The 16,450-nt window shown below is 41.0% G+C and overlaps 3 protein-coding genes across 3 annotated transcripts; 1 reads left to right on the top strand and 2 right to left on the bottom strand.

The window, feature by feature from the left end:
- Positions 1-2,424: 2,424 nt before the first annotated feature.
- On the bottom strand, positions 2,425-3,522 carry LOC149716525 (uncharacterized). The gene has a single exon (XM_089844888.1). The coding sequence runs from the start codon at positions 3,520-3,522 to the stop codon at positions 2,425-2,427; it is 1,098 nt and encodes a 365-aa protein (XP_089701014.1).
- Positions 3,523-3,565: 43 nt separating this feature from the next.
- On the bottom strand, positions 3,566-7,695 carry LOC149716526 (uncharacterized). Its single transcript, XM_089844890.1, has 2 exons — positions 3,640-7,695; positions 3,566-3,592 (listed from the first exon to the last, which is right to left on the bottom strand). Exons 1-2 carry the CDS (start codon positions 7,693-7,695, stop codon positions 3,566-3,568), a joined length of 4,083 nt encoding a protein of 1,360 aa, XP_089701016.1.
- A 445-nt stretch (positions 7,696-8,140) lies between these two features.
- On the top strand, positions 8,141-9,098 carry LOC149716527 (uncharacterized). The gene is made up of 2 exons (XM_089844891.1): positions 8,141-8,498; positions 8,578-9,098. Exons 1-2 carry the CDS (start codon positions 8,141-8,143, stop codon positions 9,096-9,098), a joined length of 879 nt encoding a protein of 292 aa, XP_089701017.1.
- The last annotated feature ends 7,352 nt before the right edge of the window (positions 9,099-16,450 follow it).

A 16,450-nucleotide genomic window follows, 5' to 3' on the forward strand; every position in this document is an offset into this window, starting at 1 on the left:
TACCTACAAGCACCGACAAGTACCCACAAGAACCCACAAGCACCCACAAGTACCCACAAATACCTTCAAATACCTTCAAGTACCTACAAGCATCCACAAGCACCCACAAGCACCCACAACCACCTAAAAGTATCCACAAGCAACTAAAAGCACCCAAAAGTACCTACAAGCACCCACAAGCAACTAAAAGCACCCACAAGTACCCACAAGAACCCACATGTACCTACAAGCACCCACAAGTACCTACAAGCACCCACAAGTACCTACAAGCACCGACAAGTACCCACAAGAATCCACAAGCACCCACAAGTACCCACAAGTACCCACAAATACCTTCAAATACCTTCTAGTACCTACAAGCACCCACAACCACCCACAACCACCCACAACCACCTAAAAGTATCCACAAGCAACTAAAAGCACCCAAAAGTACCTACAAGCACCCGGTCTAAGCACCCAGGAGCACCCGGGGCAAGTACCTGCAAGCACCTGGGGCAAGCACCCAGAGGCATCCGTGGCAAGTACCCACAAGCACCCACAAGTACCCAGGGCAAGTACCCACAAGTACCTTCAAGCACCCACAAGTACACGGGGCAAGTACCCACAAGTACCTTCAAGCACCCACAAGTACCCGGTGCAAGTACCCACAAGTACCTTCAAGCACCCACAAGTACCCACAAGCACCCACAAGTACATACAAACTCATACAAGTACCTACAAGCACCCACAAGTACCCACAAGTACCTACAAGTACCTAAAAGTACCCACAAGTACCTACAAGCACCCACAAGTACCTACAAGCACCCACAAGAACCCACAAGTACCTACAAGAACCCACAAGTACCTACAAGCACCCACAAGCACCCACAACCACCTAAAAGTATCCACATGCAACTAAAAGCACCCAAAAGTACCTACAAGCACCCACAAGCAACTGAAAGCACCCACAAGTACCCACAAGAACCCAAAAGTACCTACAAGCACCCACAAGTACCTACAAGCACCCGGTCTAAGCACCCAGAAGCACCCTGGGCAAGTACCTGCAAGCACCCGGGGCAAGCACCCAGAGGCATCCGTGGCAAGTACCCACAAGCACCCACAAGTACCCGGGGCAAGTACCCACAAGTACCCACAAGCACCCACAAGTACATACAAACTCATACAAGTACCTACAAGCACCCACAATTACCCACAAGTACCTACAAGTACCCACAAGTACCTACAAGTACCCACAAGTACCTACAAGTACCCACAAGTACCCACAAGCACCCACAAGTACCCACAAGTACCTACAAGTACCCACAAGTACCTACAAGTACCTACAAGCACCCGAGAGCACCTACAAGTATCCACAAGCACCTACAAGTATCCACAAGCAACTACAAGCACCCACAAGTACCCACAAGCAACTACAAGCACCCACAAGTACCCACAAGAACCCACAAGTACCTACAAGACCCACAAGTACCTACAAGCACCCAGAAGTTCCTACAAGCACCGACAATTACCCACTAGTACAGTCGCCGCAGTTAAAAACTTTCTATCTCGCGACGTCTTGTTTCAATCATAAGCCGCAAATTATTGATCTGGGGCGCGTTCAGTAACGCTCAACGGAGACTAAACGCGTTGAGCTCCGTTGATCAACGTGACGTCATGTGATGTATTAGGCTACTGAACGGTTTTTTTGCAAAGTTTGCGTTGTGTCGTCTGCTTAGTACTTACTGTTCAGTCTGATCATGGAAATGGATATGAGAGGGCCTTCCAACCGAAATAAGAGAAAACTCTTATTTATACTAATGAATGAACTTTGTGATGACGAATTGGAAATCCTGCCAACAAAAGTATTATATTTAAAATGCATTGCGCCGAAAGTTTTGGTGACATTCTTGATCCTTCATCCATTTAAGAAGCAAAAATGTGGTGCAGTAAGAATTGAGGGTTACGTTGAAACTAATGTTCCAAACTATACATTTTGTGATTTTAAAAGCCATTTTCGTATGAGCCGACACGCAGTTGAGGTAAATTTTTCTTTCACCATTTGGATTAATTAACTAAAGGTTATTATTTCCAGGAATTGATCAAGGTAGTTGGGAATGCTGTTACGTATTTCGCGAACTCAGTAATACACGGTAAATAAATTAAAAACTTTATTTATTTAGGTCAGGACATGACTATCGTTTCTATCAATTAAACTGTACAAGGTAAAATGAAACAACTGCAGCTCTCTACAACTCTGTAACTACTCTATTGCCACTAATCTTATCACAGCTAGTCTTTTGCTTATATACTAAATTCTATAGATAATACTGACAAAAAATATCATTTTTTGATCTAAGATTTAAGGTTAAAACATTTAATTTATGTAGTCCGTTTTTTTAACTCTGATCCGCAACATCCTCGCCGCCGATGACTTGTCATCACTAATTACTGAGAGACCTCTAGGTTGTAGATCATTTGAACAGCTCTTCTTAGGACGGTGCCATCTGGTAATCGGATTGAGCAGGATCTTATTAGGTTGTCTCGCCCTGGATATGTCTCTACTATTCTGCCCATGCGCCATGATTGTCTCGGAAGGTTCTGGTCCCCGATCAGAACGACGTCATCTGGTTTAAAGGCTGTTACTTTGGAGACCGGAGAACTTGAGTGTGCCGAGCGTAGTTCCCTTAAATAATTGTTGGTCCATCTTTTCCAAAACTGGTTGAGTAGAGTCTGTCTGTATTTCAGCCTTCTTGTTATCTGGTCTCTATTTGTAGTAACGGGATCGACTTGAAAATTTCGGTCTGGTAAGGAGGTAAGACGTCGGCCCAACAGGAATTGCGCTGGTGAAAGTGCCTCAGGTTCACCGGCTTCGGTAAAGACGTGCGTCAATGGTCGGGAATTAATTACCGCTTCGATCTCGGTCATCGTGGTGCATAACTCTTCATAATTTAAGGAGATCCTTCCTAGTGTTCTTCTGAGGCAGGTTTTGACAGTACGGACGCGTCTCTCCCAAAACCCGCCCCACCATGCAGCACGCTCGACTATGTAGACCCATCGAATGCCTCGTTCACCGACATACTCCTGGACTTTGGTCTCCTTCACCGCTCGGTACAGCTGTTTTATATCCTTGTCGGAACGTTTAAAGGTTCTTGCATTATCAGAGTAGATGGTGCTACATACGCCACGACGAGAAAGGAAACGCCGGAAGGCCAGAAGGAATTTCTCTGCGCTCAGGTCGGTGACTATTTCCAGGTGTACTGCCCTCGTGACCCCACAAGTGAACAGGGCAATGTAGACTTTAGGCTGATTTGTTTCTCGAATGTACAGTGGGCCAGCAAAGTCGACGCCAGTTATGTTGAAGGGAGGTGACTCAGTTATGCGATCTGATGGCAATGGCGCCATGACCTGGACGCCTGGTTTCGCTTGAAATCGCTTGCAGAGACGGCATCTCTCTACAAGTCTCTTGACTAGTTGACGACCTTTAATTACCCAGTATTCTTCTCTTAGCTGAGTGATCGTGCTGTTTAATCCACCATGCATCATCTTCCAATGACAATCGATGACTAATAGTTCTGAGAGTCGTTGTTTACTGGATAGTACGCAAGGGTGCTTGCTGCGATAGTCCAAGTTTGAGAATTGAAGTCTGCCGCCCATTCGGACAATTCCCTCATCAAGAAATGGATTGAATGGTGCCAATTTTGATGAGCTGGGTAGAGGACATCCTCTTCTTAGGAGTGATAATTCTTCCGAGAATGATTCTTCTTGGGCTTGTTTCACCCATCGTAATTTGGCTCTATGAATTTCATCTGACGTCAGCGGGCCTTTGTCTCTCTCCATCTTCGGACTTCTGGAATTCTTGATGTATCGTAATACCCAGGCTGTGATACGGAATACTCTACTGGCCGAGTGGAATTTTTGAAGGTCGAGCAGTGGTTCGGCAATTCTGATAATGCAGGCAAGTTGAGCAGCTGCACGTTTCTCGTTCAGGATCTCAGCTTGTTGTTCAGCCATCGGAAACTTATTCTTGGGCCAAAGCTCATCCTTCTTCGTCAACCACGTTGGACCGTGCCACCAAATACGATTTTCAACTAGTTCCTGCGCCTTGCAGCCTCTGGATGGCAAGTCTGCGGGATTATCCTTACTAGAGCAATGTGCCCATCGAAGCGGATCAGTCAGGCTCTGGATCTCTGATATGCGGCTCCCAACGAAAGGTTTCCAGTCTTTCGAACTGCCTCGAATCCAATGCAGCACGATCTCGGAATCCGACCAACAGCGATAATTTGAGATTTTGTTTTCCAATGCTGCCAAGGTATATTTAAGTAATCTCGCTCCGATTAACGCCGCCATCAACTCCAGTCTGGGTAGTGTCAATTTCTTCAACGGGGCCACTCTCGTTTTGGATGCGATTAGAGCTACTCGAATTTCTCCAGAGTGATTTTCATAACGCAGGTAGGTCACTGCTCCATATGCCTTGGTACTAGCGTCGCAAAATAAGTGGATCTCTTGTGCAACAGGTTCTTCTTCCTCAGGGTGATAATAGAATCTTGGAATCGTGATCTTCGGTACCATAGTTAATTCAAGGCACCATTGGTCCCATTCGTCTTGTAGTTCTTTGGGGAGCTGCTCGTCCCATCCAATACCGAGGACCCATAGCTTCTGAAATAGGCATTTTACGTTTATCAGGAACGGAGAGATGAATCCAATTGGGTCGAAGACTCGGGCGGCCGCTTGGAGGACACCTCTCTTAGTATCTTTCCGGTCTAGTAGGAGATCCAGCAAGGTGGAGACATCAAAGGTGAATGTATCGTTACAAGGGCTCCATGTTACCCCCAGTACTTTAAGGGTCTGCGAATCGTTTCCATGTGGGCTGTCGTCTTCTTCTAGTTGCCATTGTCGAGTTAGTTCTTTGGAATTCGTAACCCATTTCCTCAGGTTTATGCTCGCTGCCTTCATGATAATTTGGGAGTCTTGACGGATACGATTAGCTTCAGAAGTCGTTTTAGCTCCGGTAAGTAAATCATCCACGTATAGATTTTTATTTAGAATGTCGCAGGTCTCTGGATATTGTTCTTGGAGCGTCTTGAAATGATATTTTAGTGTCGCCGTAAGTAGAAATGGGCTCGTTGTTACACCGAATAATACGCGGGCCATGCGAAGGTGAATGAATTCCACAGGCTTGTCAACCTCGGGCAATCTTCTGATCCATAAGAAACGAACATAGTTTCTGTCTTCGGGTGCCAAGGATATTTGCAGAAAGGCTTTTTCCACATCTGCCATCAATGCTACTCGGTGTCTTCGAAATTGTATCAATATCACCAGAAGATCTGGGTTAAGGTTGGGTCCGGACTCAAGACATGCGTTTAGGGATGAGGTACTCTTCTCATGTGACGAGGCATCAAAGACAATTCGGAGCTTGGTCGTTAGCTTGTCCTCTCTTGTGACTCCAAAATGTGGAAAGTAATAGGTCTCCTCGTTACTCTTCTCCTCCATTGGTACCGGCTCAGCAATCCCTTGCCTCAGATATTCGTCGATTATGTCAGCGTATTGTTGGTACAGCGTTCTGTCTTTCCAGAAACGACATATCAAACTCTTCATCCTTCGGGTGGCGTTTGAAAGATTGTTCTTGATCTCTTGGTGATTACTCCTCCATGGCAACTGAACCTCGTAGCGGTCATTCTTGAATTGGATAGTGGAGCTATGTCTATCAATCATATCCTGGTCTGATATGCACAAGGATTTCTCTTCTTGAATTCCCAAGCTCTCCAGCTCCCAAAACTTAGGTAACCACGCTGATAGACTCTGATCTTCTACAATGGATACCATGACGGCTGAAGATCGGACTGCCAAGTTAATCGATACAGGAACAGGACCCTGGATCGACCATCCAAAGAGGCTCTCCACGGCTGCCAACGAACCACCCAGTCTCATTGTATTTCCTTGTACCACAGACCAATAGTGGTCGGCTCCAATAAGAATTCCAAGCTCCGACGGCGCCGCTACACCTTTGACAGTTGGGCGATCCGTTAAGGTAATTCCCTTGTTCTTCATTTCCTGAATGATTCTATCGCCAGGTACGCTCACTAGAGCTCCGCAAATGGTGGGGATCTCAAGGACTTCTAGTTGAACGCTTTTCTCAGGCTCAATAATACTCCGAAGGGTGACTTTGACTCTCCTTTGTTCTCGCAGGACTCCTTCTTTAGATCCAAATGAATTTACTACGACAGAGTGTTTCGCAATGACTGGCAGCTGAAGGCTTCTCGATATATCTTCTCTGATAAATGACTGTTGGGCTCCATTGTCCAAAAGGCATCTGGCTAAAACTTGGTTATCTTGGTCTTCCACGTACAGAAGAACAGTTTGGAGTAATACTAGCTCGTATGCTGAAGAAACAGGTGGTAGAACCGTAGTCATACTCGTCAATGCTTTAGGTGTCGTTGACTCGGTTGTCTTCTCTTTGGTGTTCCGTTGCTCTTCTTGCTCGTTTCTGCAGATAGAGGTGTGATGTCTCTTTTCACACACAGTGCATCTTGAACTTGATCTGCATCGACGTGCTCGATGTCCAACTTTCAGGCAGATGAAGCACCGATTCTGAGTTTTGATAGCATCCAGCCTCTGCTCCATTGTAGATGCCTCGCATTTCTCTGGTGTATGTCCTGCTTCCTTGCAATAAAGGCAAAGGTAGGCCACTGCTGTACTCAGTGCGGCTGTTGTGTGAGGCCTTCTAGTAAACTTTGAATCATTATTAGCTAAGTTTATCTTGCTTCGGAATGGTTGGATCTCTGGACGTCTATCATCTCCGTGGTCTTCAGGCTTGCATAGTGCGGCTCGTTCTCGACTCTCCACCTCCATTCTCAGATGCTCTAGCAGATCCGATATATACCATTCATCGTCATTCTCTAACTTCTTGCTGAACTCCAGGTATATGTCTGATGGTAATACGTTCATTAGTATGGAATATAGCATACTACTATAACTGTCCAGTGGAATTCCTAAGGAATCCAAACTCTTTATCTGGGTGTCGCAATTGTCGTATAGCTCTCGAAGACCTTGTACATCAGATGACCTTTTGATTGGTGCAAGACTCGTGAGTTTGTGCATATGGCTCTGCATAGCTACTGTCTTCCTTCCGAAACGGTTCGTCAACGTATTGATAGCCTTTTGATAATTCTCGTTGGTTAGGACAAACCCTCCAACCGCCTTCGCGGCTGCTCCTTGCAGATAAGACCGTAAGTAGTTGAACTTGTCTATATCAGCTAACTTGGCGTTGTCATGAATCGTACTCTTAAATTGGCCCCAGAAGCTCTGCCATTGTGTTGCTTCTCCAGAGAATGGCTGTATAGTTAAACGAGGCAATTTAACTTCTATGTTAGCTCCCCTTTGCTCTGTGATGCTGCAGTTTCTTGCTTCTGCTACCACTGAATTGGCTCTCCCATTGATTTTTTTCATGGCTCGGGTTTTCGCGGCGATGATGGTCTCGTTAATTTCTTCCGAACTATTGGCCTCTTCCTCGATCTCGTCTCCATTATCTTCGGGAATTAGGTTCATTATACTCTCGTTCAGCTCATTCAGGGTGGTAGACTTGGCATCTAATTGAGTAATTAACTGCTCTACGGTCTCGTTGTCAACTTCATCTTCGTCTAGAAGCTCGTACAGTTTATTTAAGATCCTCGTTGTTCTCGCTCGAATAGTTCCTCTTGATCTTTTCAACTTATCCATTACCTCTTCGTTTTCAATTAAAAAACTCAAACCGTAAATACTCAAACTCAATCGCGGACTACAGAAAACGCAACTAATTTCACTCAATTAACTCTGTCTCCCGGGTTTCGGCACCAAGAAATGTTACGTATTTCGCGAACTCAGTAATACACGGTAAATAAATTAAAAACTTTATTTATTTAGGTCAGGACATGACTATCGTTTCTATCAATTAAACTGTACAAGGTAAAATGAAACAACTGCAGCTCTCTACAACTCTGTAACTACTCTATTGCCACTAATCTTATCACAGCTAGTCTTTTGCTTATATACTAAATTTAAGTTTAATTTAAGTCTATTTCTATAGATAATACTGACAAAAAATATCATTTTTTGATCTAAGATTTAAGGTTAAAACATTTAATTTATGTAGTCCGTTTTTTAACTCTGATCCGCAACAAATGCTATGGCGACTTTAAAAGCATTTATTGTTATTTCTATCGAGAAAAGGGTATTGGTATCCCTGTGGCTGCTGGCAACTCCCGACTCTTATCGAAGTGTGGGAGATCGTTTTGACCTTTCCAAAAGAAACGCCCATTTTGTGTTCATTGAATTTATCCAAGTGATATCCGAAGCAAGGAACACGTATGTCGTCTGGCCTTCAAATGCAAGCATGAGAAAAACCATTGAATATTCAGAGGTTAAGCACGGATTTCCAGGTGTAGTTGGTGCTGTCGATGGTTGCCATATTGACATTAAGGAGCCAGTTTTGGATAAAGCTTCGTATTACAATAGAAAGAAGCGAACATCAATATTACTGCAAGGTATAACATTTTCCTTTATATTTTTTAATTAATAAGTTCCTTTAAGCTTTCCATTTAATATATCGGTTTTATTAAACAGGTATATGCAATGAAGAACTATACTTCATTGACTTGTGTATTGGATATCCTGGATCTGTTCATGACGCACGGGTATGGAAGAACAGTCCAATTTTCAAAGAGCTAAAGCGAGTATTAAAAAACACTATGGGTGGCCACTTATTAGGGGATTCAGCATACCCACTTGATCTATTTCTAATGGTTCCTTATAAAAACAATGGACATTTAACTGCGCAACAACTTCATTACAACGAAAGGCATAACTCAGCCAGGCAAATAATTGAAAGAGCTTTTGGTCACCTTAAGGGGAGATTTCGACGTTTAAAAGCTTTGGACATGTCTTTAATTTCCAAAATTTCCGAATTTATTATGTGCTGTTGCGTATTAAATAACTTTCTATTGATACACGATGGGGATGCTGATATTGAAGAATTTATTGAAGGACCCAATAATAATACTGCTGAAATTTTCCAAGAACCTGATCCAAGAGAGGTCCTAACAGTAGCTAAAAACAAGCGTGACCAAATAGCTCGAAGATTATAATTAAATACTCAGTAAGTGTACATAACACTTATGCAGGCTTAAAAAAATTTTAAAACTAGTTTTATGTGTAAAGGGCATAAACTTTATTATGTCAAATAAATTCACATTTTGTCAAATAAATTTACATTTTGTCAAATAAATTTACATTTTGTCAAATAAATTTACATTTTGTCAAATAAATTTACATTTTGTCAAATAAATTTACATTTTGTCAAATAAATTTACATTTTGTCAAATAAATTTACATTTTGTCAAATAAATTTACATTTTGTCAAATAAATTTACATTTTGTCAAATAAATTTACATTTTGTCAAATAAATTTACATTTTGTCAAATAAATTTACATTTTGTCAAATAAATTTACATTTTGTCAAATAAATTTACATTTTGTCAAATAAATTTACATTTTGTCAAATAAATTTACATTTTGTCAAATAAATTTACATTTTGTCAAATAAATTTACATTTTGATTTTGTTTTTGTGCAGTTTCTTCTGATACTCTATTTTGTTCAGTCCAACTAATGAACCAATTTGGAGCATCAGAATCTCTTGTTTTCGTTTTCTTCTTTTTCTGTACAACAACACATTCAGTTATTTCACTTTCTAACAAATTGGAAGTTGAAGATGATGCTGATGAGCTTTGAGCTGCGTTTAATGAGGAATTTGATGTGGCCGAAGAGACGCTTGATTGGCCAAAAATTTCTTCGGATTCATCCAGGGTTGATATGTCTGAAAATAAGAGATTGATACATAAGTATATTACTAGAATAAAATGAGCATATTATTAGAATTTACTCGAATGAAGTAATTTAACTGGTTCGATAGAGGGATCTGATGATAAAACCTCGTCCATTTCGCTGTAAAATTCCCAAGATATTTTTCCCCTTCCTGTTTTCCCACTCTTATCTTTATTTTCTTGTAGCTAATCAAACAATATTTAATGAGAATAATGAGCTATTTATAATTCTAAGTTCGTTACCTTAACTTTAAATTCCGCCATTTAATATCACAGTCATCGGCACTTGGCAAATTCGTTACTAATTTTACCCCATACGTCTTTTTTTCTTCTACTGGCTTCAAATTCTTCCTTGTAGTTTTGGAAAAGCTCAATAAGAAATAGCACACACTTCTTTGGCCATTTTTGATGATTAATATTAGCCTCATAACTTTCCTTAGCTAATTCACTATGTTGTTCTTTTTCAATTTCCTTTTCTGACTGCTCATTTAAATTTTTCTCAGCTATAATTCCAAGCTTAATAGCCTCATTTAAGCAGGACATGGCAAAAGTTGGGTCTGAAAATGGATAGCACATACAAAACTGACCAGTAACTTAGCCAAGGCTTAAGTTTTAAAACCCAATAACCTTTTAAGCTCCATAGATATAATCGAAAAAATTTCATAAAATACTTACCAGACATTATTCTTTCACATTCATTCTCTGCAACACCGATTTTACATACATTTCCGAAGCTATCTGTTAAGTTAACTACACGAAATCCCTCCGGGAGATAACTTGCTGCCATCGCTGATACGTCACTAATTGCGTTGCTCAACGAAGTAATCGGCCTTTATAGCCGATGACTTCGATGCCTGTTCGCTTACAATCGTGACGTCAAACCGGAAGGTCCGAAAATCGTTCAGTGGCGAATGCGAATTCAACGCAGCCTCCGTTGAGCGTTACTGAACGCGCCCCTGATATAATGGGTATAAAAAAACGTATCTTATATTGTTGTTTCAATAAATTTTTTACTAAGCTTTTCTTTCACTCTTCACTTTCCATTTCCAACTGCTAAATAGGGGGTTTTGAATGATTGGGATGATTTTAAAAAGAAGGTGAACAGTTGAGCATAGCTCGTCCGAATTACCGAATGATATTCCAGTAAAGGGAGAGTGATGTTAATTGCAATTTTCTGAATACACGTCTCCCACGGAATCAATGCCTTGAGCCATATTCTTATGGATAGAGATACCCTTTAATGTTGCACAAAGTTATAATCAACAATTGTGGAATGACACTTCAAATCTTCCTCCGGTGAAGATATGGCCACGGGTGCGACATTGTGTTCCACTATGGTTCGCAAATGCCAGGGGTGGAGAAAGATTTCTATCTAGATTAGTGGGCGATTCTTGATGTCAGATTCAACATATGTCTGCACGAACGTTTGGTTGAAAACAGCGCATTTCGGAGAGAACCATCTAGAAATTCAATGGCCAACCAATTCCCTCAATATATCACCCATTGAAAACCGCTTGGTGGAGGAAATAAAGGTTCACTGAAAAGGAGAATACCCACATTCAAAGTAAAGCATGGGTCACAAAGTGGTGCCTACATTTGAGAAAGTGGTTGTGTTCATTGTATTCAACTAATTGAGATTCGCCATAGTCAAGATGACAAACCTTTCTCAAGAAACACTTTATTTACAATGCGAAATTAGTATTACACTAAAGTTCCACTAGTCTTAGCAGTGTATACGATGGCAAATGATGGACTTTTTGACAATCAATGGAATCTGCTGAGCTGCACGAAGGACGCAATTAATGCAGAGTGTGTATATATTTTATTGAGAACAACCCAACCAACATAACAAGTTAAATAAAGAATAAAGACGCTTTGCTAATTACTATCCAACATTTATTCTTAATTATGAACATGGTTAGGATAAAAACATTTATTCGTTTTCATTTTTATTTCATTATGAGATTAATATTTGATCATATTACCGTTGGCGTTTACAACCTGTTGCATTCTCTGCGGCATTGATGAAAACAGATTGCTTATATAATTGGGCCGCTCACCAACCTCTTCCCATGCGGCCTGGATGATGGTGAATAATTCGTCCTTATCATTGGGAATTATATTGTTCTGGGATACAATCCTTTTCATAATCGCCCAGACGTTTTCGATTGGAGATAGGTCGGGTGAATTTCTTGGCCAGTTCATTAGATCTATTTCCGGATGATTCTCATTCAAATACGCCATGGTTGCACGTGACTTGTGTGTACTCGAATTATCTTGTGGAAATATAAATTTACCGTCCGGATAATGATTGTCTACGACATGAGGGAAAAACGTATGTTCCAATATATATTTATCGGAATTATATATATATTTAGCTGTTCAAAGCTAACCGTGAGGTCACGGCTACACGGCTAGCCGCTTATGGTGAAAATGGGCGATTGACAGACAAACCAAGACCTGGAACTTCACGTGTTACCACTGCAGAAGAAGACGACGTTATTGCTGCTCTTGTTGTGAATAATCCTACCACCACTGTTCGATCTGTAAAATCCATCATGGAATTGGAAGCGTCGGAAACAACGATTAGAAACCGATTACGTGACGTTGGGCTACACAGTCGTATCGCCGCGGATAAGCCATATCTCAAACCAGAGCACGAACAAGAACGCCTAGCATTTGCGCGCGCTCACCTTCACTGGAGGAACGAATGGAATGAAGTTGTCATCAGCGACGAATCAACATTTTGTTCATCTACGGACCATCACGTAAGAGTGTGGAGAGAGCCGATATAATGCGGCTAACATTCATTCAATCCAGAATAGCGGACGGTTTTCTGTGCCAGTGTGGGGTTATATTTCAAAACATGGAATTGGCACCTTAGCGCGAATAGAAGGGCACCTTACCCTCACGAAATAGCCAATAAACTCGTCGATGGATTCATTTTGTTTTTGTCTTCTATTATGTAAAGCTATTCGGGCCTTAGCTCCCTCATCCTTAATCCTATAATGACGTTTTGGTCGTCCCTTAAATTCTGCCCAATGTACTCCTTGGGGAAGGGAACGATACCAATATATAGAGCATTGTCTCTTAACAGGAGGGGCATGAAGAGCATTTGATCATCCTCACTGATTTTATGGAAGCTTACGTATTCCTCGAATTTTCTTATGAATTCAGGAACGCTTTCATTTTTTCTACCATAGAATGCTAACCTTTCAGGGGTTCTAAGCCTTTCACATTGCCCTGGTTAGATACCGCTAGGTTCGAAAACGATTGCAAGACTGACGCTAGGAAGGCTGCCTGTGGGCACCTCCAGTATTTGGACTACTCTGTGGTTGAGGGTTTGATGTCCCGTGGGGTTGACTAGCACCTTGTTTACTTTGAGGTCGAAAACTAGGTGGGGACTGAGAAATTCCCTGTGGAGTCTGTCCTATAGGGTTCTGGGTTTGTCCAGGGTTTACTGAACTGGGTCTATTTGGCCTACTAGGGGCACTGGTATATCCGACCGAGCTTCTACGTGGAATAGCCCCACTGGGGGAGGTAATTTGCATTGGCATTGTCGGAAAGTTCGCAGTTGATGTGGTCTTAGGTTCAACTTGCTTTGGGGGACCCCAACTATTCATAAATTGCTTGGCCCTTGCATATGAGTTTACTTCAGCCTCTGCCTTTTGTTTGGATGGACAGGGTCTAGGTATCTCATTTAATTTGACTAAATCGGGGGTACTTCGCTCTTGTCTGTTTCTAATTAGGCTATTCCCCTGGAGGTTTAAACTTTGGCTCATGCTGTTAAAGAGGGCTAAATTATTCTCATGTCTAATTCTTTCTTCCTCTCTTGAATTATTAATACTATAATTTGGGGAGACCTGTTCTACCCTTACGTCCCTTGTATGTAAATACGGCGTCAAATCGAGATTATCATCCCACGGGGATCTTGGGTTTTGGGCATATGCCATATTTAAATCACTTAATCGAGGCGGGCGTATAATATCCGCGGCCACGAGGTAAGGCTTAGCTAACGGTAACGTTGATCCTGAGGATTCCGAAATATTTCCCGAAGCTGAGGAGGATTCTGTATCGTGTCTTTCACGGTATAAATTTGAATTTGGGCACGATTCGAGAGGGTTCATTTAATTTTTAAATAATTTAATTCAAAATTATCTATCCTCTAACAAGCGTTTAATTCCAATTTAATCCGATTATTCCAAATAATTTAATCTGATGATATCAGTTGTAGATTTAATAAAATATATGATTCAACCCGCTTGAAATAAAAATCGAAAAATTCTGCCTCGAATGTTTGAGAAGGAAGGGACCCAATACGGCGGCGTTCTGTCTAAACTTGAACTAACCCGTAACTAAGTACGCGAATCGGGCCCGACCACCCAGACGGAAAAAAGGGACCGAGGCTTAGAAAGACGGGCACGGTACCATTTGTAACAGTTCCCAATCGGAAAGTACAGACTGTTAAAAAAGTCTTTGCGCGTTGCAGTTTTCGCACATATTTTACTATATTTCAAAAACTATTCAAGCTAGCGCTCTGGAATAAAGTGCGTTATAAAAGTTTTGCATTTCTCTTTCATATTTTACCCGTTTCACAGTTGTCCTTTGCATACTTATACCGGAAACCGGAAATGTCAAAATTATCAACTTTGAAAATATTGGATTCTCGAGGATATAAATGCGATTTTCGGATTCCTTGGGGTCGATTCATATTTGAAAAGTTTTCACCAAATTCAATTCGGATGAATAGGTCACGAGTAATCAGCCTTTATTCAAAATCTGGCAACTTGGATTTAAATGGCGATAATTCATAATCGAGTATCGAATCTTTGTCGTAATAATGCTTGTTAGATGTTATGGCACTTTATGCATATATAAATGATTGGTCTTGTGGCGCGATACTTTGAAACAATTCAGACGCTCATTAAAGGGATGGTGAAGTGGAAAATTAAGATTTTTTTTTATTCTTCTATAAGACCAATCTGCATACAGTGCATAGTGAATTATCCAGGAAATAACACCGAACGATTTTTATACGTCAATTAGTTTGAAATTTCATGGATAATTTTAAATAAGGATCTCCGACCAATCGCGTCCTTTTATAAACAATTTTCTCGTGGCACGTTCCGTGTTGAATCAATTTATCGCGAGATTTGAAAAAAATTGCGCGATGTGACAATTGTGGCGCGAGACATGGAGCGTGCCACGAGAATTTTGTTAACAAAAAGGCACGGCGTTACGCGATTGGTCGGAGGTCCTTATTTAAAATTATTCTTAAAATCTTAGCCTAATTTGAATATTAAAATCAATGGGAGGTATTTCCTAAATTTTTCATTATGCAGACTGGTCTTATAAGAACCGATAAAAAATCACTTTAATTTCCACTTCCCTCTCCCTTTAAGAGAAAACTCGCGTCTTTTGAAGAGGATAAGCGGTTTGAAAATATTGTTATTTGGGCCATGATATCATAATATTTAGAACTCATATTAATTACGTCTAGGTCTTCAGCCCGACTCATTGCAGCCTTGTGAAAATCTCACTCATGAAGGCATATGCGCTTCACGAGATCCCTTCAAATAGACATATTCGACTATTCCATTTAAGAAACAACTTCAGAGGAGATGGCTTCTATGCTAGGAAGGTTCGCTACGCGATTGAGCTTCGCTAAACGGAGCCTGGGGCTGCCTATAGCCTCATGCGTATAGAGCAAATGTCAGGCCATTGAAAAATTTTATTTTAGAGGTAGGAATAGGGAACAGAGTAATCTTGGCGCGCGTCAAAGTCCCGGACCCCTTCCTCGGGACGGTGGGATATGAAAGAAGAGGCGGGTCATAGCGACAGAGGTAAAAAATAATTACGTATTTTTGCCGCCCCAGTCAGTAACGTCATAAAAACCTAGTTTAAGCGAGCCAATCTGAAATTTTAAACTTTTTATTACGTTTTGGAAGGAGGGGCTCTATACTGGGCTATGAGTCGGACTGAATTAAACACTAACCGTTCTCTATTCCTACTTCTAAAATTAAATATATCTCTGGTGAGGCTTAATAATAAAGCCGACCACAACCAAAGCATGGGCAAAGGCATATTTCACAACTGACGTTCAAAGCTACCGATGGAAAAGCCTAAAAATTAAATGAAAAAAAAAAATTAATGCCGGTAAGAATGATCACATCTGAAAATAACAGCTGATAGCTAAAACGAACCCGAACGGTAAAAAATTGAAGTTAGTCTCTGCGCTGCTGGTCTGCTACTCCTTTTGTTTATTTTCTATGGCAAAAACACTATTTTTGGGCATCGAGGGGTAGTGAAAAAAAAAACATCAATGCAGTTACTTGCTCGATTATTTATATAAATATAATACTTCGGGCGTGATAAATGCAGTTAGGGAATTTTGTGTTTTAAGACTTTTATTATGAGGGAAAGAAGACATGCCTTTTATTGAAGAATTTTTCGAAAACTTTTATTATCTTTGTTAATAATTAGTTAAAAGCTGACAAATATTAATAAAATTTGGAGGAAAATTTTCAAATAACAATACTTCCTACGAGTTTCAAATTACAAGACTTCCTTCGAGTTTTAAATTAAAGATAGTTCGTTTGCTTTATTAACTAGGC

Source organism: Phalangium opilio, unplaced genomic scaffold (assembly GCF_054372755.1).
Source record: "Phalangium opilio isolate 3A_F unplaced genomic scaffold, DU_Popi_V2 ptg000009l_1, whole genome shotgun sequence".
NCBI classification, from domain to species: Eukaryota; Metazoa; Arthropoda; class Arachnida; order Opiliones; family Phalangiidae; genus Phalangium; species Phalangium opilio.